General features: G+C 43.3%; 1 protein-coding gene across 5 annotated transcripts in view; it reads left to right on the plus strand.

Annotated features, from left to right (window-relative positions):
* The first annotated feature begins 1121 nt into the window (after window positions 1–1121).
* Window positions 1122–24160, plus strand: part of LOC306993103 (serine/threonine-protein kinase Nek1) — a 61048-nt gene continuing 38009 nt past the window's right edge. For 3 of the 5 annotated variants that reach the window (XM_079602595.1, XM_079602597.1, XM_079602594.1), the window contains exons 1-3: window positions 1122–1256; window positions 16950–17100; window positions 20570–20627. In XM_079602595.1, coding sequence (XP_079458721.1) covers window positions 20610–20627 — 18 coding nt within the window. In that variant the 5' untranslated portion in view covers window positions 1122–1256; window positions 16950–17100; window positions 20570–20609. Of the gene's footprint in view, window positions 1257–16949; window positions 17101–20566; window positions 20628–24160 lie in introns of those variants that run through there. The other 2 variants (XM_079602598.1, XM_079602596.1) reach the window with 2 other exon arrangements.

Raw genomic sequence — 24160 nt, forward strand, 5'->3', positions numbered from 1 at the left:
TTCCCCACCTTTTCAACAGGGTAGAAAACGCAGCGTATATCGGCCCCTACCCTGACAAAAAGTACTACAATCGTGGTAACATGACCGATAAAGATCAATTAAAGTTTGATTCGTGGTACAGTACAACTATCGGTAAAGAGTTTAACTTCAGGAAAGAGTTGTACGAGTACGGGGTAAATGACGTCGTATTATTACGTGAAGCGTGCATGAAATACCGTGAGGCATTCATAAAATGTACCGAACTTGATCCTTTTGGATTCACAACGCTCGCTAGCTGTTGCATGGGTGTGTTCAAAGCGCATTATCTGGACAGAGCTACTTTGGCGCTGACCCATAATAATGCATATGTCCAACAGAGTAATACCTACTCAAACGTCTCTATCGAATGGCTCGAGTATGTGAAAAAGACTCGAAACATTGACATTTACCACGCTGTCAACCACGACGAAGTGTCGATTGGCCGCTACTTTTTAGATGGGTACTATGAAAACGAGGGCAAACGGTACGCGTTAGAATTGAATGGCTGCGTGCATCATGGACATGATTGTCGGTATGCCTCCTATGAGACACATCCATTATCGGGTGTTCCCTACGGCGTTCTCAGGCGCCAGTTTGATGATAAGGTTGAAATTCTACAGAATGCGTACGGTTTACAGATTGAGGTTCTTTGGGAATGTGAATGGACCAGTATGAAAAAGACCGACCCCTCTGTGATAGAATTTATGAGCACTTATTCAAAGCCCGAGCGACTGAAACCAAGAGAAGCCCTGTTTGGGGGTCGTACTAACGCTTATAAACTCTATCACACATTGTCCGGGAAGCAGACACACTCTGTCAGTTCAAATCTAGACTAAAAACACATCTCTTCGGCCTAGCATACACATAACACATTATAGACTTATATAATTAGGCTGCATAGTTTAGAACAGCCGGGACCGGGAACACTTCCCGTAATCCTGATGTACTTGGTACATCATAAGAAGGATGGCGTCTACGCTGATATTAGTCTCTCTGTCTATCCCGAGGTTTACCGCTGTCCACCGGAACCAGGCCGTATCCAGATCTGATGAAGGACCAGCGCCAGGACACGACGACGACGCCGCTGACCTGAAGTGTCAACCAGTCTCTCCTCCTCTCCACTCCAACTTCAACCAACCGGAACTGGACAAATACTCTTATTCATTCTGAACTTCATACACTGTTCACTCATTTGCCAGAGGAGAACTGGCCCCCGACTGAGCCTGGGTTCTCCCAAGGTTTTTTTCTCCTTTCTGTCACCTGATGGAGTTTTGGTTCCTTGCCGCTGTTGCCTTACCTTCTGGCTTGCTTAGTTGGGGACATTTAATATTCAACAATATTATAGATCTGCCTTAAAGGTGGATGATGATGAAATTATTTTTTGTATTATTTTCATGTTATCACTGTGAAGCTGCTTTGATACAATCTGTATTGTAAAAAGCGCTATATAAATAAAGATGACTTGACTTGACTTGACAAAGCGGCAGTTGGTGAGAAAATAAGTTACGTTGATTTTACCAGCTTATACCCATTCTGCCAGGCCAGGAAAAGTTATCCGATCGAACACCCCCAAATAATTTTCAAAGATTTCGAACCAATTGAAAATCATTATGGACTTATCAAGGCGACCGTCTATCCTCCGCGTAAATTACTACACCCAGTTCTACTACACTAATGTTTCCGTTATGTCGCACCTGTGCTCACGACCAAAACCAGTTAACGGTCTGTAACCACACGGACGAAGAGAGGGCCCTCTCAGGGAGCTGGGTTAGTATCGAGCTTTTAAAAGCCATTGAGAAGGGTTATGTTGTGGCCCGGATAGATGAAGTGTGGCATTTTCCACAGCAGTCAAATACGTTGTTTTGCGACTACGTGAAGACGTTTTTACGTTTAAAACAGCAAGCGTCGGGGTACCCATCGAATGTCGTCACGGACGACGACAAAAAAGCATACATTCGTGAGTATTTTGAAAAAGAGGGGATACATCTCGACCCCGAAAAGATTGAGGGCCATTATTTGTTAATGGGCCGCTCAGAGGGCCATTAACAAATTGTTGCTGAATAGCCTTTGGGGGCGGTTCTCGATGAGGGAGGATCTACCAATAACCATTATGGTGAACGAACCTGAAGAATTCACCAGAATTGTTTTTGGTAAAACCGACACATTGTCATGCTTTACATTTGTCTCAGACGATGTGGCTCTTATCCAGTATCGTGATCCCAAAGGGAGTGTTCGTAGGACTAGCAATATTAACGTATTTGTCGGGGCGTTTACTACTGCTCATGCTCGGATGGAGTTGTACGACCTGATGGACAAGCTTGGCAACAGATTGCTTTACTCCGATACCGATAGTGTCATTTTTGTGTCTAGGGAGGGTGACTGGGACCCCGCGCTGGGGGATCATTTGGGGGAGTTGACGAATGAAATAGACGATGGGGATCATATCACAGAGTTTTGCTCTAGCGGTCCTAAATCTTACGGCTATCGTACTGCTAAAGGCAAAGTATGCATGAAGGCAAAGGGTATAACATTGAATGCTAAAAATTCCCAAGCTATACGCTTAGACACTCTGATTGGTCTGGTTGACAGCTATGTGACGGCGAACGATGACACGCAATGCATCATGGCACACACTGAAAACATTGTAAGGAATAAAAAGACGCTCACATTGCACAACAAATCAGTTCTTAAAAGGTTTAAGGTGGTGTATAATAAACGCAGACTTTTGCCCGATTTCACCACTCTCCCTTATGGCTACTGATCCGATGCTACATAGAGGGCCCCGGGATGCTTCTGATTTTGATTTCAGGCTTCAGCATCCATTTAGTTGTGTATTAAGCGGACCCTCCAATTCTGGAAAGTCTTATTTTGTAAAACTTTTGTTGGAAAATGGTTTGAGTTTGATTTCTAAAAAAATTGAAAACATTGTTTTTCTGTATGATTGTTGGCAACCTCTGTATGATGAATTGCTCAAAGTATGATATTAAATTTGTGGAAGGAATACCCCAGAGTCTGAATGATGATGATTTACTACCCGTCAACAAAGTTAATCTGCTGATTGTGGACGACATGATGCGTCAAGCTAGCGGAAACAGAGAGATTGAACGGGTCTTTACGCAGTACATCCATCATCGCAATCTCAGTGCTATTTATATCGTGCAAAATTTATTTGTTCAGGGTAAATCCAGCCGCACCATCAGCTTAAACACCAATTACTTGATTCTGTTTAAAAATCCCAGTGTTAAAACGGCTACATAAAGCTCCGCCTAAACGTCGGCGTCTTATTTTACAATCTGCGTCCGACGAATTAATTTTAACGCTGTGTGAAGTGGCGCTTAACATCCTCTATGGTACGATTCCGATCAGTCATCATCAGTACCGAAAACTGAAAAAGAGAAAGGCCGAAATTAAATTTGTAGCCAATAAAAAATTTGGTATATTGGCCAAGAAACGCATCTTCAACCAGAGAGGGGGTTTTCTTCTACCGCTCCTAAGTGTCGCAGTACCGTTTATTTCAAGCTTAATAGCGGCTAGACGGGGGTGATGATGGAGCATGCCGAGAAAATGTATTTAGTACCACAACATCAACTGGACAAGTTGAAATCTGGAAATGGTCGTGAGAATATTCAACAGGTTGTAGAGAATGATCTGGATACATCCATAAGAAATATTTTACTCAGGAACGATTTGGATCAACACGAAAAAGTCAAGCGCTACACAAATATCCTGACTAGGTTTTTAACGATTGTTAAACAAGGCGATCGGGAGAACAGCATGTTAACGTTGGCGTTACCCTATCCTGACCACGGCCATAAAGACGATAATGTAGCCAGTAATGTCAAGGATGTTGGAGTTGTGGAAGATGTCGTGGGTGAAGTTCTGAAGAATGTGCCATCGCGAAGCGTGAAAAACAGTAGATACATACTAGACAAAATGTCTAAAGCTAAAGGAATAAGCTCTTGGACCGAGTCTGGGGAGTTTGTGTTCAGGGGTAACACAGTGCAGGAGTCGCACATGGTTGATTTGCTAAAAAGTGTCACTGCCCCACAAAAGGTTCGAGACGATCGAAGACCTCCGGGATGGTCAGAGTTTCTACACGCTTTTGCCGAATTAAACATCCCTTTTTCTACAGTACCGAATCATCATGTTAGACGAATGATTCATTCTCTAAAGAGTAAACCTGAAGCAACGACACCACCCCATATTCGACCTGCTAAAAAAGTACGAAGATATTCATCTCCGCCCTCAGATGGCGTGTTTAAATCCCCGACTATCGATCGAAAACAATGGTTAGAATTTTAACATGCACATATATTCCCAATGTATGTAATATTTGAAAAGATGATACGATGTGTATGTGTGACGTTTGATTGAACTGAAATAAAAGACTGAAAAATCATGGATTTTAAGAATTTTTATTGGTTTCAGATAAATACAATGTAGATTGATCACTCAATCATGATTCAAAGCAGTATTACACGTTTGTACACAATGACAACATTTTTTCATTACATCCATACGGGCTTAATCTCTGCACAAAGAGCGAGACCATTTTATCATTTCGAATATAGTCATGACTATACAGTTTCAACACGTCATGATAGTCACGTCCCTTGACTAAATGATATAGAAAAAACACACAGTGTTGCCCGCAAGTATCTGATGAAAAATCCTGGACACGTCTGTCGGAATATAATACGTCGACATCGTTGGTTGTTAGAAAGTTATTGTTTTTAAGATGTCTTCCGGTCGTCATTGCAAGCTGATAAAATTCGCGAACAGCCAACCCCGCTTCAAAATTCGGCTGTAGAGGCTTGGCAGGGAATTGTTGTCCGTCAACGTAGACCGCTAGGAACTCCAAATCGTAATGTTTGAACGCAAATGGGTTTTTTTTTTAGGCCCCTGTGAAAGCGTCGTTATCGACCATGGCCAGGACGATAGATTTTGGTAACGTTCCTAAAAACAGATTTTCTTGATTTGAAACACGAGCCCTGGCTGGTATGGAGAAATTTTTAAGACATACCCGATCTATGGGGTACTTGGCGGTAGTCGATAGCAACGCCTGGGCATGCCCCAGTCTCACGGGGGGTGATACAGATACTTTCTTGACATATAAGGATGCTGACACAATATTTAATTTGTAAGCCACGTCATCACATCTCATCAGACAGAATTTGTCTTTACCTCGAATCATACGTATTTTGATGTCAACACCGTTTAACATTAATTTTTCTTGAAAGAAAATATCGCTGTGAATAGGTGCCAACAACTCCACCACCTTACTCCCGTTTGTGTAGAGCAATCGCTTCGTCAGTCCCGCGTTACGGCCGACAGGGTCATTCACGTCCATATGACCCGCTGTGTCTTTGTAGAACAGACCGGCGGAGAAAAGTGATTCCAATGCATCTTTACTGTAGTTGATCAGACTCTCTATGATGCATCGGTACGGATATGTGCTCGAACTCTGGGATATCAGCCGATCGCCGAGGCTCACATCAACTTGGGAAAATATAGTGGCCGCGGGGTAGTTTATCAGAGCAACCCTTGAAGGGTCTGCAATGTCAGCGCCGTTAGGTCTCGTGATTTTAAGTTGTAGATATAGCATCGTATTATTTAGATCCACATAATCTTCACCGTTCCCTGCTATGAAAAACTCCAAAGGGCCAGAGTCCGAAATAGCTGATAAAGGGGGAACTTCTAAATAGCCGTTTTTCTCAATAACCGTTTGTGTCAGTGGTACCGTAAATAAGTCTAACTCAGACTTAATACATTCACCCGACATGCGATGCAGTAACGCCATGTTAGAATATGGATTTTATGGATCTCTTAACCGATGCTTTTCGACTCACAGACTTCTTACGTCTTCTACGTATGACTGAACGTCTCTTTGGTCCACGCTTTGTTTTCTTCTTTATCCGACGACCACGCCTCCTTACTCCCGGCGGTTTAGACATTCTCTTACGGGCCATAACCATCAGGCCAGACCCGCCTTGAGGTTTATCATTATCGCTATACGATCTCGACAATGCGTTTGAGACGACGTCGGATACTATATTTTTAGCAGCAGATTTTTAAGGTGGGGTTTCGCGATGCTAAATCCTCTTTTTAACAGAGGTATGGCCATCCTAAACAGACCTCTGAAAAGCCCTCCTAGCCCCGCGCCATACATAACCCCTCCCCCCGAATATCCTGGTAGACCTCCGCCGGCCTGATTTTGGTAATAGTTAACATATTCAGCAGCATTCGTTTCACGGGGGTTATAATAATAACTCATTTTAAAGAATAGAATGTCGCGATGGCTTAAAGTGTAGTTTCACTATGACTTTCCCGTAAGAAAACGGTATTTCGCGATTTTGGTCGTCCTTCAACTCTATGGTAATGCTGGTGATGTGCTCCTTGTTGATCGATGCGTAATGTGGATTGTCATATCTAACACTGATGGCATCATTGTTTTCACCCGTTATATGTACGCATCTCAAGAGGGGTACATACGAATCCCCGACTGGTTGATATTGGATGATGTCGGTGTAAACATACAATGTGTAGAACCCGCCGTTGATATCGGATTGATGAGGAGCGTACGTGATGATGCTCGTAGTAAAATCACCTTCGTTATGATAGTTCGAACGTCCGAGAGCCTCCCCCGGTATCATTCCTAAAATAGTTGCGAGTCTCCCCTGGAAGCTGACTGAAATGTTGGGTCTCACGACCAGAAACACTTTGTTTTTTAATTCATCGTGATTCAATACGGCCGAGGGTGCGAGAAGTTGATTTATCATTCGGATGATCGCACGAATGTTTGTGTAGTACCCGCCACTTATTTGTAATTTCCTCGATACCGTAAACCCTGATAAGTCTTTTTTAAAAGGTCCAGTGTCTTCAGGGGGTGCGTTATTCACCGGTCCTGGGGCAGTGTGTAGGACGAAATAACCATCTTCATCATTAAAGTTATACCAACTTCTAGGATATTCGATTTCGGTTAGTCCAACCTCCCATTGTCCTTTCAATTCAATAGCTTTTGCCAACCTGGTTGTATAGCTGGATATGCGATTTTCAGGATAAACTGACATAGATGCATTGCACGGCAACGTGACATAGAAACCGTGGTCGTCCATGGTAATCCTTCACTTGTATGATCTCATCCGGTAAGAGTTCATATGTTTTATGTTTTTTTTAAGTCCAGCAGTGCTTTTTTATCTATATAACTATTGAATTTAGCGGGCCATCCAAGCCATTTCACTAAAACAAGTGTAGATTTCCCTTGTTTTTTCTGACCTAAAATCTTTTCCACCTTAAAATATTTGTTTTTACTTACAATTATTTTTTGTAGCTCTTTTTCATAAAAAACACTGTCAATAGCTTCTCCGTCATAATCCGACAATCTGTAGACGGGCGGTTGACGCGGAATACATGATGATACGGTGAAAAATTCATCTGTGTAGTTCTGTTCATAACCTTTGGCGAACGGTCCTCTCACTTTGGAGATCCTGACAACATCTCCGACGTTGAAATTAAATTTGTGATTTACAGTCTTCTTTATATCGCCGTACAAGTTTTGAAACACCTGAGCCTCATTTACTTTGTCAACGTCCACAGGCCTCATTCTAATACTCCTGTGATAGCTGGAGTTGTAGCCCTGCATAATATCTTGTAAAGCGTCTATGTATCTCCGGGAATTTGTAGCCGTTAAAAATCGCCACATACGGGACGCTCGCTTTCAAATCAGTAGCGGTAGCGAAATGATTAATTTTGTGCGTTTTCATTACATCTTGAAAATGTTTGTTAAAAAACTCCTTCCCCTGATCCGTCTGCAATTTCTGTGGAACACGACCCTCTTCGAGTATAGACACAAACGCCTTAGTAACCTCGATACCAGTCTTATTCTTCAGCACCCGTACCCATGCGTACTTACTAAATACATCAACGCATGTCAGCAAATATTTATTATTATCATTTTCCTTGGAATAGGCTGACGTCAACAAGATCCGCTTGGAACTGGGCATCTATCGCATACACCACAACTCTATTACGCTTATATTTTATAGGTGCTGTTCTATGTAATGTATAGGCGTCCTCCCCGGCCAGCCAATCTGAAACCTCTTTATCACTTAGTCGTACTCCACTATCCTTTAAGATTGCATCTTTTAAACGTTTTTTACCACCTAAAGAACCAGGGTTGGATGGTGTATAATAAGTTTTTTTCATAAGCTCCGACATGTTACCGTTTCAACCTCTGTAAAAGAATAACTCATACGATCGAAGGGGTTCAACCTTTTATTAAAAAACAACACAATACAACACAACTAATGATACATATAGTAAAAAATGGATACATAATGACTACATACTCGAAGTAACAATAATAATAATATGAAATAATGTTAGTACATACTGTGTAAATGATAATAAAAATGTATATAATGGTATTAGGGGTTAGTAAAAGCTAATAATAATAACATCAATGATTGTCTAACCAGAAAAGGAAGTTTCGGCATGCCATCATGTTACGATCTAGGATGCGATTGACAAACATTATGATAATTCGATCACTGTCGTCCTCATCATTGTCTTTTCGTTTTAAATCCAATAGTCGGCATACATCTGATACATACGTACACATACAGAGCACGTCAGGGATTGCAAACTCATCAGAACATTCAATCATCATAGTCAGAGCATCGTTTATCAGTACACATGGGGGTGCAATACCATTGACACACATGTCTGTTAAATCAGACCATGATTTAGGTAAGCCTCTTAACATATTCATCTGCTTCCTGAGATTTCTTACACGCTTGGTGTCAACATCATCATCATCATCACATTCATCATCTGATTCGCTATGGTGCTGGATTTTACGCAGCAATAAAATCAACTGTCTTCTGTAATGTCCTTTAAACATGTATTCCATGAAACTCTTTCGGCTAAATGCAGCAGCCATGCTGGTGGGGTTTTGATCACTCTCCATTTACAATTGAGAAACCTTCCCAGAGGTCGACTACGTCGTAGACGTACTCCTTGCAGGTTTTGTCCAGAAGTTTGTCCCTGATTTCTTGTAGTTTTGTGGAAATGAATGGTTCGTCTTTTAATTCATGCAGAATAGACCCGACGGTTCCTTGAATCATCTGAGGGTGGGATTTTAGACCACGTCGGTTTTGGACAAATGCTATGATGAGTCGGAGATTGGGTTTAAATAGTTTGCATGTCAGTTCGTCAAAGTGAGTATCGAAGAAGTATGTTGGTGGTTCATACAGACAGATATGTTGCATTTGACTCGGATGATCCGTTGCGCAGCCCTCACACTCCTCCTTCAGTTTGTCGTCGATGAGATGTTGCAACAGTAGCACTACCGTGGCTTTTACAATTTTGAATCCAATGTCGCTGAAACATCCGTCTGTTGCGTCGAAGCCGGGTTTAGCAGCAGAATCACTTCCGCCACACAGATCAGTCAGGAAAGTCAGGTTACGATGTCCAAGCCCCGTGCAGAATTTATCCAGCCATGCTTTATTATCGGACTTCACGGATTCGTCTGTTAGAATATTATCAATAGCATTATCATCAGGATCGGCAATACCATAGTTGAAAGAGTCACCGCAACTATGACCGTACTCTGAAACTGTGTCTTGAGACATGGCTTATAAAGAGGAGCTATGAGGAGGGATCAGACTTACCTCGTTTTATAATGGCTGTAGTAAATGGGCGGGGCCGGTGACTGGTACATCCCGCTGCGCGGACATCTCTCAGGATGGAACAGCTGCACTTTAATTTGATTGTATCCATCATGCATGTCACACCACTTGAACATTTTGTTTATCGATGAAAAAAGTATACTCAGCATAGACATGTCGCTCCATTTGAACAAAAATTGCATAGCATACAGATTATGATGCTCATTTTGTAGAACCGTTCCTGAACGCTGACAAAGCTTTGTCTTATCTTTGCAACTGAATATGTAAACACATTCATCGTCTTTCTTTTTAGTATGATCCCCGACCACACGGTACCGAACATTCGAAGAATCCCCATCCCACTCGGCGACGTACAATGGGTCGTTTCCAACATCTTTCAAATCTTTCCAGACGCGGGTGTAAAATAACGTCCAGTCTTTATCAGGAAATACCAGACAGGGGTCTTCCCCGGGTATAAATTCGTCGGTGCCGTCGGTAGTGTAGAGCATGACGGCTCGAAACTTTTTACTAAATATGTAGCCAAATACCCGCTTACTACTCATCAAAAATTCCCCTCTCTCACTGGTCGAATTTTCGTGGAGGAACTTTGTCAAACTAATATCCCCGTGACCCTTTCGTGGAGCCATCATCATACTTGCCGCCATCTCTTCATCCATTTCGCTCTCTGGGGTTTTAGGTAAGTCTAAACAAGCCATGTCGATGTGTTTCACCACGCTTATCTGTTTTGCAGAAATGCGATCGACTATTTATACCCCGCTGAGAGACCATCAGACAGACATCGGTATTCCAAATATTCCATGAAAACATTCCTATCAGTCGCACAAGCAGATCACTATCATAAACAAACAACCATAAACATTCCGGAAACACACATGGTCAAAGGTCACCCACCTGGTGGTCATAAAACCCCCAAATATGGACATTTCCGGTCATAAACATATGTCATAAAACCATAAATCAGGGTCATAAATCATATTTTGACACAAGGTGCCCCATATAAACTACTTGTATACTTAAATTCATATGTTTATTGTATCATATTCTTTTTTCAGTTTTACCCTACATCCAGTCATCCATTAAACTAAGGAGTTGAGTTGAACATTGTATTCATGACAACAAATGAACATGCGTTTGAACAAATTAACATGCGTTTGAACAAATGAACATGCGTTTGAACAAATGAACATGCGTTTGTATTTAGGTTTGCTTGGAAAAAGCTGGTGTGACAAAGCTGGCCCAAACCAGAACGTCATTTCACCCAATCCATGGGTCCCCGATTCCAGTGGGACGAACAGGGGCGTCCTATCTGCAACGGTTGTGGAGAAGCCGGACATTACATTCGTTAGTGCCCCTCGACGCGCTTCGCAGGGTTTTTTTTAGAGTCTCCGGCCACTGTGGGTCAAGTGGTCGGGACCCCCTTTTCAGACCCCTTGTCTTCCAAACTGTCTAAGGAACGCCTGGTGGGCCGTTGTCCGGTCATCATGGTTCAAGTCAATGGCCAGAAGGTGCAGTGTCTGTTGGACATGGGGTCGCAAGTCACTCTGTTCGCAGAGAGCCTAGTCCAGGAACTATTCGGCACCCAGGGCCGGCCGACGACCGTAGCCCCCTGGTTAACTCTGCGAGGGGCCAATGGTCTCGACATCCCGTACGTGGGATTCGTGGTGACAGACCTAGAAATTCATGGCATGGTTGTACCCCAGAAGGGAGTGGTGGTGGTTCGCGACGCATGCCTGGGGTCTCATCGCGCCCTGCTGGGCATGAATGTCATTTCCGAATGCTGGGAGGGGCTGTTCCAGAGCAGGCCGGCCCGAGCAACTGCGACACCTGAGGGCAGAGAATGGGATCGCATTAGAGCTGACTGTCGCCGAGTTTGCCTGACTGAACAGCAGGGGGACCGGGAGAGCACTGGAAGAGTGGCTTGCCGCTATGCTTTGTCCATTCCGGCTCGAAGCGAGGCGATGGTCAGGGTGCCCCCTAGACTTTACCACCCGGAAGAGTGGGTGCTGGTGGAACCGCACAACGATGGTCCTAAGGTGGAGGTGGCCAGAGGACTAGCATCCGCCCAAGAAGGCAGAGTCCGGGTGAGAGTCCGGAACACGAACCCTTTCTCGATCCAACTGCATCGTCATCAGTGTCTAGCCCGAATTACCTCGGTGAAACCCCAGCAAGTGCAAGAGCCAGGAGGAGTCAAGTTCAGCCAAGTAGGCCCGACCGTAGTGGAGGTTGCGTTGGCGCAGACGGGGATGCACAGAAGAGAGGCTGGAGAAGGACTGCTGGCCCACCTCGGAGGTGAGTCCCTACGGGGAGAAGGGCTGGAGGAGGATCAGACAAGACGGCTCAAGGCTTTTCTATCAAAATGGCCACAGTTGTTCTCCACCCATGACGAGGACTACCGGTGTACTAACATCGTTAAACATCAAATTCCCACTGGAGAAGCCACGCCTAGTAGAGAGCGCTACCGACCGGTACCCCCGACATTATACTCTGAGGTTCGTGCTCTTCTGCGAGGGATGCTGGATAGAGGGATCATCCGCGAGAGCAGCACCCCTTGGGCGGCCCCGATTGTTCTGGTGAGGAAGAAGACAGGCGCATGGAGATTCTGTGTGGATTATCGGAGGTTGAACCGAGTGACGAAGCGGGATGCTTTTCCATTGCCTCGAGTTGAGGATTCCTTTACAAGTCTCACACGGGCGGCCTGGTATTCCTCACTAGACTTGGCGAGCGGATACTGGCAGGTACAGGTGGACGAGCGGGACCGGGAGAAGACGACCTTCACGACTCCCTTTGGGTTATATGAGTGGGACCGGATGCCGTTCGGCCTCTGCAACGCCCCTGCCACGTTCCAACGACTAATGCAGCGCTGTCTAGGGGGCCAGCTGATGGATACCACTCTTGTGTACCTGGATGACGTGATTATCTATTCCGCCGACTTTGAGTCTCACCTTCAGCACCTTGAGCAGGTGTTCCGCTCTCTCGAGAAATATGGGCTGAAGCTCCAACCGGATAAATGCCAACTGTTCCGGAAGGAGGTAAAGTTCCTGGGCCATATCGTGAGCGCTGCAGGAATCGCTGTGGACCCAGAGAAGGTGTCTGCTGTGCAGGGGTGGACTGCCCCAAAGACTGTGCGCCAGGTTCGATCCTTCCTCGGCTTTGTAGGGTACTACAGGCGATTCATTAAAGATTTCTCTAAGATCGCCAAACCCATGAACCAGCTGCTGGATGGAACGGGACACGCCAGGGGCTGAGGGTCCCCAGCGATTCAGTGGGATCCGGCATGCGAGACCACCTTCCAGAGGCTCAAGCAGGAGTTGTTACAAGCACCCATTCTGGCATACGCCGACTTCACACAGCCCTTCATTCTTTACACTGACGCCAGCCATCTGGGCTTGGGGGCTGTTTTAGCTCAGAAACAATAGGAGGAAGAGAGAGTTATTGCCTATACTAGTCGGAGTCTGCATCCCGCGGAGAGGAACGATGCCAACTACAGCTCCTTCAAGCTCGAGTTACTGGCCATGAAGTGGGCGCTCAGCGAGAAGTTCAAAGACTACCTATGGGGAGCAAAGGTAACCGTGGTGACTGACAACAATCCACTGGTACACCTGCAAACCGCCAAGCTGGGGGCGGTGGAACAGAGGTGGGTGGAGCAATTGGCCAACTTTGAGTATCAGCTTCAGTACCGGCCAGGAAGGGAACATACCAACGCTGACGTGCTGTCTAGGTGGCCCGAAGGAGGGCCGGAGGATCCGAGACCCATGCTTGAGGTAGACCGCGACGAGGTAATGATGGTGGGCATTGTGGAGGCACCGGGACCACCATCGGAGGAGCCGCCCGCAAGTTGGGGATGGGACCCACAGCGCTGGAGGATGTTGCAGGGCGAGGATGAGGACCTGTCACTGGTCCGGGTCTCGTTGGAACAGGGCAAGTGGCCGGAGGGTGCGGGACGCCGGGCTCAAACCCGAATCGTGAAAGGCCTGCTGGGCCAGAAGGAGGGGGTGATCTGTCGGTCCCTCCAGGACTCACACTCGGGTGACCCGGTCTGTCAAGTGGTGGTCCCCGAGGGAAGGTGTCACACTCTGCTGGAGGCTTATCACACCAAGCTTGGTCATCAAGGGCAGGAGAGGACGACGGCACTCTTGCGACGCCACTTCTACTGGCCTGGGATGGGGGGACCACGAGGGCTTACCTGCAGGGCTGCCCGCGCTGCACCTTGTTTAAAGCCAGGAAAGAGACACGAGCTCCATTGGTCCCAATTCGAGCCAAAGCATCGATGCATATCATCGCCATGGATTATCTGACGCTGGGTCGGCCGGTCGATCGCATTCAAAACCTCCTAGTGATCACTGACCTGTTCACTAAATATGCCTGGGCCATCCCAACTCTGGACCAAACCGCCATTACCACCGCTAATGCCCTGTGGATGTATGTCATCCAGCCCTTCTGGTGTCCCGAAGTGTTCCACTCTGATCAAGGGCCAAATTTTTAATCCAGGGTAGTGCATGAGTTGTGCCAACTGTATGGATGTAAGAAGACCCATACGACACCCTATCATCCTCAAGGGAACGGAGGGTGCGAGAGGTTTAACCAGACGCTGCTCGGTCTCTTGGGGACCTTGGAAGACGACTAACAGGGGCATTGGGCCTACAAACCTCCCGGCGATGGTCCAGGCGTATAACAGCATTCACAGCACGACCGGTTATGCACCGACCTACCTGATGTTCGGAAGGCATGTGAGACTACCAGTTGACCTACTGCTGGGGACTGCGGCAGCTGAAGAGGGAGGCGGCGTAATGGAGTGGGTGGCCAGACACCATCAACGCCTTCAACTGGCCTATGAACGGGTCTCGGACCGAATGAATCAAGCCGCAGCCAAGAACAAAAGGTTGTATGACCGTACGGCTCGAAGTGCACCGCTACTGCCTGGCGAAAGAGTTCTGGTGCGAGATAACCGGCGACAAGGAATGGGCAAACTCAGTGATCGGTGGGAGCCCCAACCGTATGTGGTCCAACGACAGCCGCATCTCGATCAGCCTGTGTATGCCATCCGTCCCGAAAGGAGAGAAGGTCCAGAGCGGGTGCTCCACCGAAACCTGATGCGCCCTTGTCCAAATTACCCCAAACCAGCTGTAGAGAGACCTCCGACTGAACCAGCGTGGATGCCTCCCTTGGTGGGATGGGCTGTGGTCCCTCGGAGGCTGGGTATAGGGCCAAGGCCAGAGGAACCTAACTCCCCGCCAAGTCGATCCCAACGGGAGAACCGGGGGCAACCCCCAGCCAGGTATGGAGACTGGGTGTCCGGATCCCGTTCTAGGGACTAGAACGGTTTGGCAGGGGGGTATGTCACGGTGTGACAAAAATCAGAACGGGACTAAGTTCCTTGTGAATGCAGTGTTAGTTAGAGATTTCCAGTGAACATCCGTCTTGATGCACTGCAAATCTGTTGCCATGGCAGCAAGGCTAATTGCCCGATTGACAGCAGGTGTGGAGTAATTACAGGGAGCGCTGTGAGAGGGACACATATATTGATGGGGCTTTAAAACAGAGAGGAAGCAGACTGTGAGTGTGGTTCTCCTCCCGTGAGATACTGTGTTTGTCGACGGGTCGTTCTTTTTATTGAGGCTGGGCTGTGGAGCGGGCGAAGATCGAAGGATTTGTCAGCGAAAACCCAAGGAATATCGTCAGCAGTGGGAAGGACGCAAAGTGATGAGTACTGGATCCGTTGTTTATATGCACTAACACTGAAGTGGTGTTGAGAGTTTGGAAAGTGTGTGGCACGAGTGAACTAGTACACCGAGTGAATTATTGATCTGTCTCCAACTTCTGTCCTCCCCTTTGCCGAATGTGACAATAGCCGCACCCGTCTTCTGCTTTCCCCGGAGAGAAGTTGAGCCCTTGCAAAAGACGAGATTTGATCTGGTGGGAGAAAGACCGGTGGGTGAGTGCTGGCCCGAATGCACGGTGTGCGAGTGGAGATGCAGTGCCTGAAGTGACGATTCACACGGTTTGTGTTATGGAGTGAAGTTGTTGTGTGGAGAAGTAATAGTAGTCTGTAGTAGTACCTCTCTATAGTAGTAATAGTAGTAACTCTCCCCCTACAGTCTTTCACCCGCTGTCTCTAAGGAAGGGCTTCTGATACAACAAGCGCCCAACTTACTACTTCGAGAGGACCCGGCTCCGTCAATGTGGAATGTTTCATGTACTGTTGAACAGATAAACCCTGGTGCTTTGTTACAGTGCACAGCCAAAGTGGAGTGTTTCGCTTAAAGTGTCCTCCCCGCCTGGTGGTCTCCACACGCCCCTATTGGAAAGCCTCTGCCCTGTTCAGAAAGAAAGAAGGTATTTCAGCTGAATGTTTCATATACTGTTGAACAGTTAAACCTTGCTGTATTGATCCAGTGCACAGCCAAAGCAGAGCGTTTCGCTCAAAGTGTTCCCCCCTGATCCCCCTTCAACGAGCCGCAGGCCCGCCACGATTGTTCTCCCCTCCAAGGTCCAGAAGACTACCGAATTTCCTCTGGTGGCAAGAAAGAAGATTTTAATTTGGACTTTTCCAATTTACTGTTTTTAACTAAATAAAGAAAACTGTTATTCTTTTATTTCCTTGTCTGTCTGGTCCTTGACATGTTCCTCGAGGTGGTTCCCGGGTTTCAGGGGTGGGTGCAGTCTGGCTTGGCCTGCCCCGACCTGTGACACCTACTTATTAATATACTTAAGTATTTTAAATCAAAGTGCATGTGGACTACTGAGAGGGGTAAAAGATCAGCCAATCAATGAATACATTTATTTTTAAGATGTATTTATTCTTGCATGTAAAAAGGAACCACATGCTTTTCATGGAAGATGAAATGTAAGAATTGTTAATCAATCTTTTTGTTTTGGATTATAATTAAACGCTTTTTCCAAATGAAAAAAAAAAAAAATCACATTCACACAATGTACAAACTACAAGGTTTGTAACTTTTTAAACTTTATTAAATAAGATTTGTTTTCAGCAAGTTTGTTTTTCCGTCAAAAATCAAATCGTCTTCTTTTATATAGCGCTTTTAACAGTGTAGATTTGTTTCAAAGCAGCTTTACAGAGATAAACTTATAATTTAAGGAAATGGAGATGGTTTTGGCTTTATAGCGGTTCTTTAATCAAATTATTTTCCCGCTAAAGTTAGTTTTGATTGATTCGCTTCGGTCGCAACGATCATTTGTTATTAAATTAGGGGCCGCTAAGACGACACCGTTCTCTCTTAACAGATTTTAAACGCGAACCTGTGAGAAACACTAGGAACCTGTCGACCAATCAGAATGCAGTGGGAGTAAATCCAACTCCGCCCCTTGGATCTTATATGTACTGCATTGCATGCTGCTGGAGGATACAGAAGACTAGAAGACCTTCGATCAACAGGTTGGTCTAGTGCAATTTGTTAATATAGTTTAGGCTACTTTAGCCCAGAAACGCCAAAAAAACAGAAGAAAGATTAGATTTAGAATGATAAATAGCCTTTTGAGTTGCACTAAGATTGTAATACAGTACAGTATTACGCTACAGTAGTTTTCTAACATCTATGCATTTATTGGTTTGATGCACATTTGTGTTTTTTATGTTCTCTAACTAATACAAATGTCTATTTAAGTTGGCAAAGTTTTCTGTTTTGTTAAAAGCGCCTAAGAATGTTTGCACATTTCAGAGTGAGCAATGTTGAGTGCACTTAATGCTGTTTGCACATTACAAAGAAACCAATGGTGAATGCACTTTGTCATTAACATGTTTCAAAGCTAACAATTCAATAAATATTGGCACAAACATTCATGTTATGTTATTTTCTTGACACAGTAAGCAGAGTACTGCAAAAGTTTCAATTATTTTCGCACAATAGTCGTTAATGCATTGAAAATATGACTGTGCTGTTGCTCATAGAATTGGTTAATAGAAAAAACAGGTTTGGTAAAAGTCCTGGTTGAGCCACAGAATGTTCAGGCTCAGGATTTTTTTTCACTTTAAGTCCTGGCTACAATAACTTGTATTTGAGATTGAATTTACGAGGATTAAGTAATGACGAACCCAAAACCAGACCAAAGCGAAACCATGTAAACTTGATATAGTTGGAAATACATAGGGCGACAGTGGCTCAGTGGTTCATGTAGATTGTCTACAAACCGGAAGGTTGGTGGTTCAATCCCCGGTTCCACTTGACCAAGTGTCGAGGTGTCCTTGAGCAAGACACCTAACCCCACCTGCTCCCGACGAGCTGGATCGCCTTGCATGGCTGACACCGCTGTCGGTGTATGAATGAGTGAGTGAATGGGTGAATGTGAGGCAATATTGTAAAGCGCTTTGGTGGCCATTGGGTCTGTGAAAGCGCTATATAAATGCAGTCCATTTACCATTTACCATTTACCATGATATGATATAGGCCTACCTATTAGACTTTGCTTGGAACAGAAATAAGCGTGAGCTCGTGATTATGCTGTGACTAGAGTCTACATTAGCCTATTCATTTTTACTCAAAATGAGCCCTTTGTAGAGAAACTTGACAATATTAGCCTATTATGTTTTTGCTTGTGCCTGTTTTGTGTTAGCCTATACTTTCTAAAAACAGTCACACACGATGCCATTTTTATCATGACATTCAAAGAACATATGTTGTTTTGATGTAATTTAATATGGCGCGCGACAGCTGTCGTCCTGTTTATTGCTGAATCCAAATCTCTGGCGCTCAGGCTTTTATAAATAGATGAACATGAGTCGAGTGTTCAACAACTCTTTGGAACATAGCCTACTTATCATTAGAAAGCCCAGAGTTTGATTTGGTTTGAAACTTGTTTGATTTCGGATATTGTTAACATTACAATTTGTAAGTGACCCAGATATACTGACCCCTTTTCCACAGATGTTTGATTTAGTGAGCCGGCTCTTGTAGGTGAACGTCGGGAGCTGGCTCGTATATCTGAAGAGCTGACTCTATTTAAAAAAAAATATAGCCTATAGATATTAAATCATTATGTAATAATTAAATAATAAATGATTTTGATTTTATTTAAAACAATTGACTAATTCAAAGAAAAACAAAAACATTATTAGTAGGCCTGAAGGCGCACACACATTCGTTTCGACTGTCTGATCAGCCTCACATTCTGTTCCTGTCAATCATAAACGCGATGTCAACCAATTATACTGCATGAGGGAGGGCCGAGCCAACTCACACACACACACACACACACACACACACACACACACACACACTAGAGATTTGGGCGGGTGGCGGTTAAATCAATCAAATGAAAAAAAGTTTGCCACTTAGCAAACCTGCACGAGCCCAGCTGTCATTATTGGAGGAGGCCTAAACGTCTCGTAGATGAGACTGCCTGGGTTATTTTGTTTCGATTAGTTATATTTTAAAACTTAAATCTGTTGTTAAAAAATATTAAGCCTTTACTTGCAAATGTACGTTCAAATTAAATTTTACTACGATTGGTTTGAACACGTAAAACAACACTTCATTAACTATAAACATCCTAAAACTACGCAGCATTAACCTAACAAATCATTTGACAAATAGCTGTAACAGGATAATATAGCATAACATTTCGCGTTCCTTGTAGTTAATTCATTATCATGACATAAAATTGTGCGTTCAGACGTACAGGTAATACAAAAACTAATAAATTACCTCATCCGTGATCATGATTGATTAATTCCATACGTCTCTGGATGTTGAAAACGACATCTCCCATCGTTCCACTCTCCTTCATAGCGTCATCAAGCTTCGCCTTTGTTATTGTTGGAAACAGCGCCCTCTTGTGTCTTAAAATCTTTCATACTGTAGCTTTAATTAGATGTGCAAGGCAAGTAGGCAATTTTTCGGGTTGTTATGGACAATAAAAAATGTGAATATTCACTTTGCACTGTTGTGCGATGGACTTTCAACAAGTTAAAACATAAATTTTTTAAACAGTCGTTTGTGAGTCAAATGAGCCGGCTCACGAAAAAGAGCCGAAATGCCCATCACTAGCCTACTCTTTATATGGCCATGTGAAACTATGTGATTATTTTTGTTTGCCTTTTTTCATCACTTTTCAAGAAATTAATGGAAATATAAATATACACTGAATAAAATGTCTTTGAAACCCGAAAAAAAAAAAAAAAATCGCAATCAATATTCAGTCACAGTGTTTTGTGTTACAGGACACGTGATTGTAGTGTTTTGTGTTACAGGACACGTGATTGTAGTGTATTTTTGCCAGTTACTTGCTGTGTTTTTACACCTGAGGTGGTGTTTGGATGAACAGTGAAACACAGAAACGAATTGTTAACTTGTTTTTATGTAGTCCATTGACGTTTAATAAAGAGTTTATTTGAAATAAATAAGAGCTTCTGAATATCTCTGACAGAAATACAGTAAATCTGGTTATTACCGGTAATAACAAGTGAAAGATGCAGAGAATGCAGCATTTGAAAAAGACAAGAGACATGAAGTGATTGGCTGCCAAAAAACACCCTTTAATCTTTAAGGTTTTAAAAATTCATATTTTATATATTTATTTGAACTTATTGTATTAATTATTTTAGAGCTTTTATAGGATACCATTTAAACTATCTATTTTTTTCCTAAGCACAAACTGCCCTCCAACAAGTGTTGTTCTATCCAGTAACATTTAAAAAATCTACACGTCAAAATCCCACGAACACACTCAGCGTTGTTTTATAACACATCTCTTTTTACACACACACACACACACACACACACACACACACACACACACACACACACACACTATTATATAATATATACAATTGTTTAAAAACTAATATTAAAAAAAAGTTTAATTCTGAGTGAGTGTTTATTTGTAATGAATAACTGTGTGTTCAGCAGATAACTGAGGAGTTGTGACGGTCTTCTGTGAGCTGGAAACATGATGGAAGAAAACCCTGTGAGTTAAAACTTATGATAATGAACCTTATATGAAGAAGTAAAACTATGAACCTGGAATCATTTAATTGTAATACATATGATAGATTTTTTTTTTTTTGAATTTGCAATAAATTGTAAGTTCTGTAACAAGTATGGAACCATATAAACCAAATTATTATTATTTTATTTTTTTAAGCAGCGAAATGTGCAAAATGGAAATACTATTTTAAATACTATGTATAACATTAAAAAAGTTTATAGATGAGAATATAACCCTAAATGTTAGAGTAAAACACATCTTAAATAGATAGTTCACCCAAAAATGAAGATGATGCATCGTTCATTATAAAAGTAATCCACACGGCTGTATGTAATGCGTGACATTGTTCACAAGCTTTTTATTTCCGCGGTTGTAACACTGAGCGATTACACCAGATAGTTTTCAGTAAATTGTTCTAATCTTTCAACACCTTCAGATGTTCATTCATGTTTATCCTGTAACTAGTGAAGAGGAAGAGATGATAGTGTTCTCTTAATTCCCTGATCTCTGTGTTTAATCCCTTATCAAAAGTGTTACATTATTAACAGACTTAAATTTGACTTGACCACCACTGTGAAACTAAAGCAAGAGTTCCTACAACACTCAGTTAGTATGATGGATTTTTAAATGCGTTGTGCTCACACTAATTTGACCAACAGCATCCTTTACAGTTTTTTACAATCGCTATGACAGTTTTTTCAATACATTTAACAAGTTTCCTAAACTCTTAACACAGTTAGCACAACATCCGTCTTTGTAGGCTATACAATTAACACATTTCTTGTTGCTTTGACACAAAATGCATACAGTTAACACAAATTTAAGATGCTTGAATTTCTTTTACACACAAGCTCAACCAATACCAAAACAATGTAATTTTACTGCCAAATTCACAAATGCTTTCACACTGTATGTCAGAACAGATAACATCATGTTCTAAACATAACTTATATAAGCTAAAGTCAAAGTGAACAGCTGTTCATATTGTGAATTGAAACACAAATATATTCCCTGTATTTTATTCCATTGCTACTGAGAAACAGCTTATGGAAGTTTTGCAAATATATAAATTACAGCTGATATCCAGAGAATTACACTCAGGTGTTGAGTTTATTTCAACCGCATGACCATATGTTACAGTATAATGTAAAAGAGGATTCTTTGGGCTGATCTTGTGTGAAAGAGGAACAATATCAACACAAATAAAGAAAGAAAGAAAGAAAGAAAGAAAGAAAGAAAGAAAGAAAGAAAGAAAGAAAGAAAGAAAGAAAGAAAGAAATGCCTGCACGGGGAGAGGAAGACGAGTACCAGGACAAGGGAGAGGAGTGGGGCAAGGACAAGGGAGAGGTATATCTTGCAGTAATGTTCTTTTGCAAATAAAGTCTTTACTGCAGTCTCTGTCTTTTTTTTCATAAACTGTACATAAAGCTACTCTGAGATGGTCATTACTGTATTTTTTTGTATTGAATTTCTGCAGCAAAAGAAAATGCATGCATTTACTAAACTCAACAAAACAAAAATGTAGATAAAAAAATGTATATTCAATACAATATACTGTCTATTGTATAAGGGCCGACCTGACACATAATGCAGTTTCTGTAATTTCAGCTGATGTTACTGTTTTTTTTTGTCATTGTGTTATGATTGACTAAATGTTCATGTTGGAAGAAAACATGTGTTAGTGTTTTGAATAATTATTTGATTTTGAAACATGTTTGCAGTGTTTTGTTAGATATAGTGTATTGTGTTAATGTATTATTGTATTTTGAAAATTAGTTTTGGAGTTTAGTTTACAATGTGTGATTTTGAGCATGAAATTAACCGTTTTGCCAATTGTGTGTTTTAGGTGTGTTGGTGTGTTAAGAGTTTAGGAAAATTGTTAAATGTATTGAAAAAACTGTCATAGCGATTGTAAAAAACTGTAAAGTCACACACACATACAAAAAATCAGCATATCAATCTCAACAATGGTGGCAATAAACAAAAATGAAACATATAAACTCTGATCATCACAAAACAGGATACAGAAAGTCACAGCAAAAATACAAGCAGATAAAATACTGTAGAACATTTTGCGAAAAGTTTGTTTTGCGATTGCATTACGACTGCAAACTGAGTGTAAAGCGTATAATGTGCTTGTAGTTTTGCAGACTTGGTCTGAAGTTCCCTTTCGAAGGGAACTCAACAATACGTCATCGACGCTTTGGGGAACGCCTCAGGCGTGACAGGTGTCTGAAATCACAATCAAATCACGGCAATCACATTGACCGGCGACAGCCCGTGAATCATTACGTGAATGATTAACATGCGACCTGGAAGTATATAAGGGCGCCTTGCAAAATGACAAATCATCTTTTCGTCTTCAGGGACTGTTTTGTCTGTAACCGCTTTTGAAAATCAGGTAATTATTAAATGCGCTGAGTGTTTTCAACTGTGCGTTTTCTGTCTGGGAAGGAAGAGCGCGCACAGGCAGTTCCTGAGGGAAGTTCGGGAAGATATAATCCTCTCAGGCGATGCGGCGGCTGACAAGAGTAAGCAGTGAGTGCTTTTCCGGACAAACAGGAGATGGCTGATGAGGGTGGTGATAATCGGATAGATCCTGAATCTTCTCAGCCACCCTGCCCCGTGTATGCTGAACTGGTGGTGTTATGGAAATGCTCCGCGGGCAGGCTCAGCTGCCGTGGCTGCACGTTGGGGGAGAAATCGCTCACTATGAGAGCAGTTTTCCCCCGGTCATAAAACCACCAGCTCAGGTGAGCCTTTCATTTCTTCCCGATCTCATACTGAGATCTAGAGGACATGGAAGAACCCATACTCTGCCCGTGTCCACCGACATCAGCGGGCTAGTCTCACTGATGTTGAGGTAATAGGAGAGGATCTCGACCAGGGGGTGGGGCCCCTGAGGCGGTTACTGAGCTGCGCCGCAAATGTATAAAGTACCTCTTAGGATACTTTATACAGTATATACCAAACAGACTGCTGCTGTGATCGGCTGGTCGATGTGGCCACGGAGAGGCATTTGTGGTTGAACCTGGCCGACATCGGGGAGAAGAGAGAAAAGCTTTCTCCTCATTTCGCCCTCTGAGCTTTTCGGCACCTCCGTGTAGTGCTTCAGATAGATCTTATGTCCGGTCCATGGAACCGTCTGACTTCCTTCCTGAGTACATCGCCCTCTTGAGCTCTGTTTGGGTTTTCAGTGGGCTGAGCGATTCTGCAGCCGGTTGTATGAAATAATAACTATTTTTCTAGTAAGGCTGTGGCTCCTCCGAGCCCTCAGGTAGATCTATGCTTGCAGGCTGGCCCTCACCAGGGCCACCTCTCTAGCTGGCCTAGGCTGTGCCAGGGATAGTAGAGGCGCTCTGATTAAGCATTTCTGCCTCTGAACCTTCAAACTGTGTGTATTTAGGTTCCTAGCATCCCTGTATGACAGCCTCCTCCAATGGGAGTCGTTAGGCCACGGCCCGCCCCCTTCTCTGCATTCTAATGGGGCGACTAGAATAATGCAGCGTGGT

Source organism: Phoxinus phoxinus (assembly GCF_949152265.1).
Source record: "Phoxinus phoxinus genome assembly, chromosome: 2".
Lineage (NCBI taxonomy): Eukaryota > Metazoa > Chordata > Actinopteri > Cypriniformes > Leuciscidae > Phoxinus > Phoxinus phoxinus.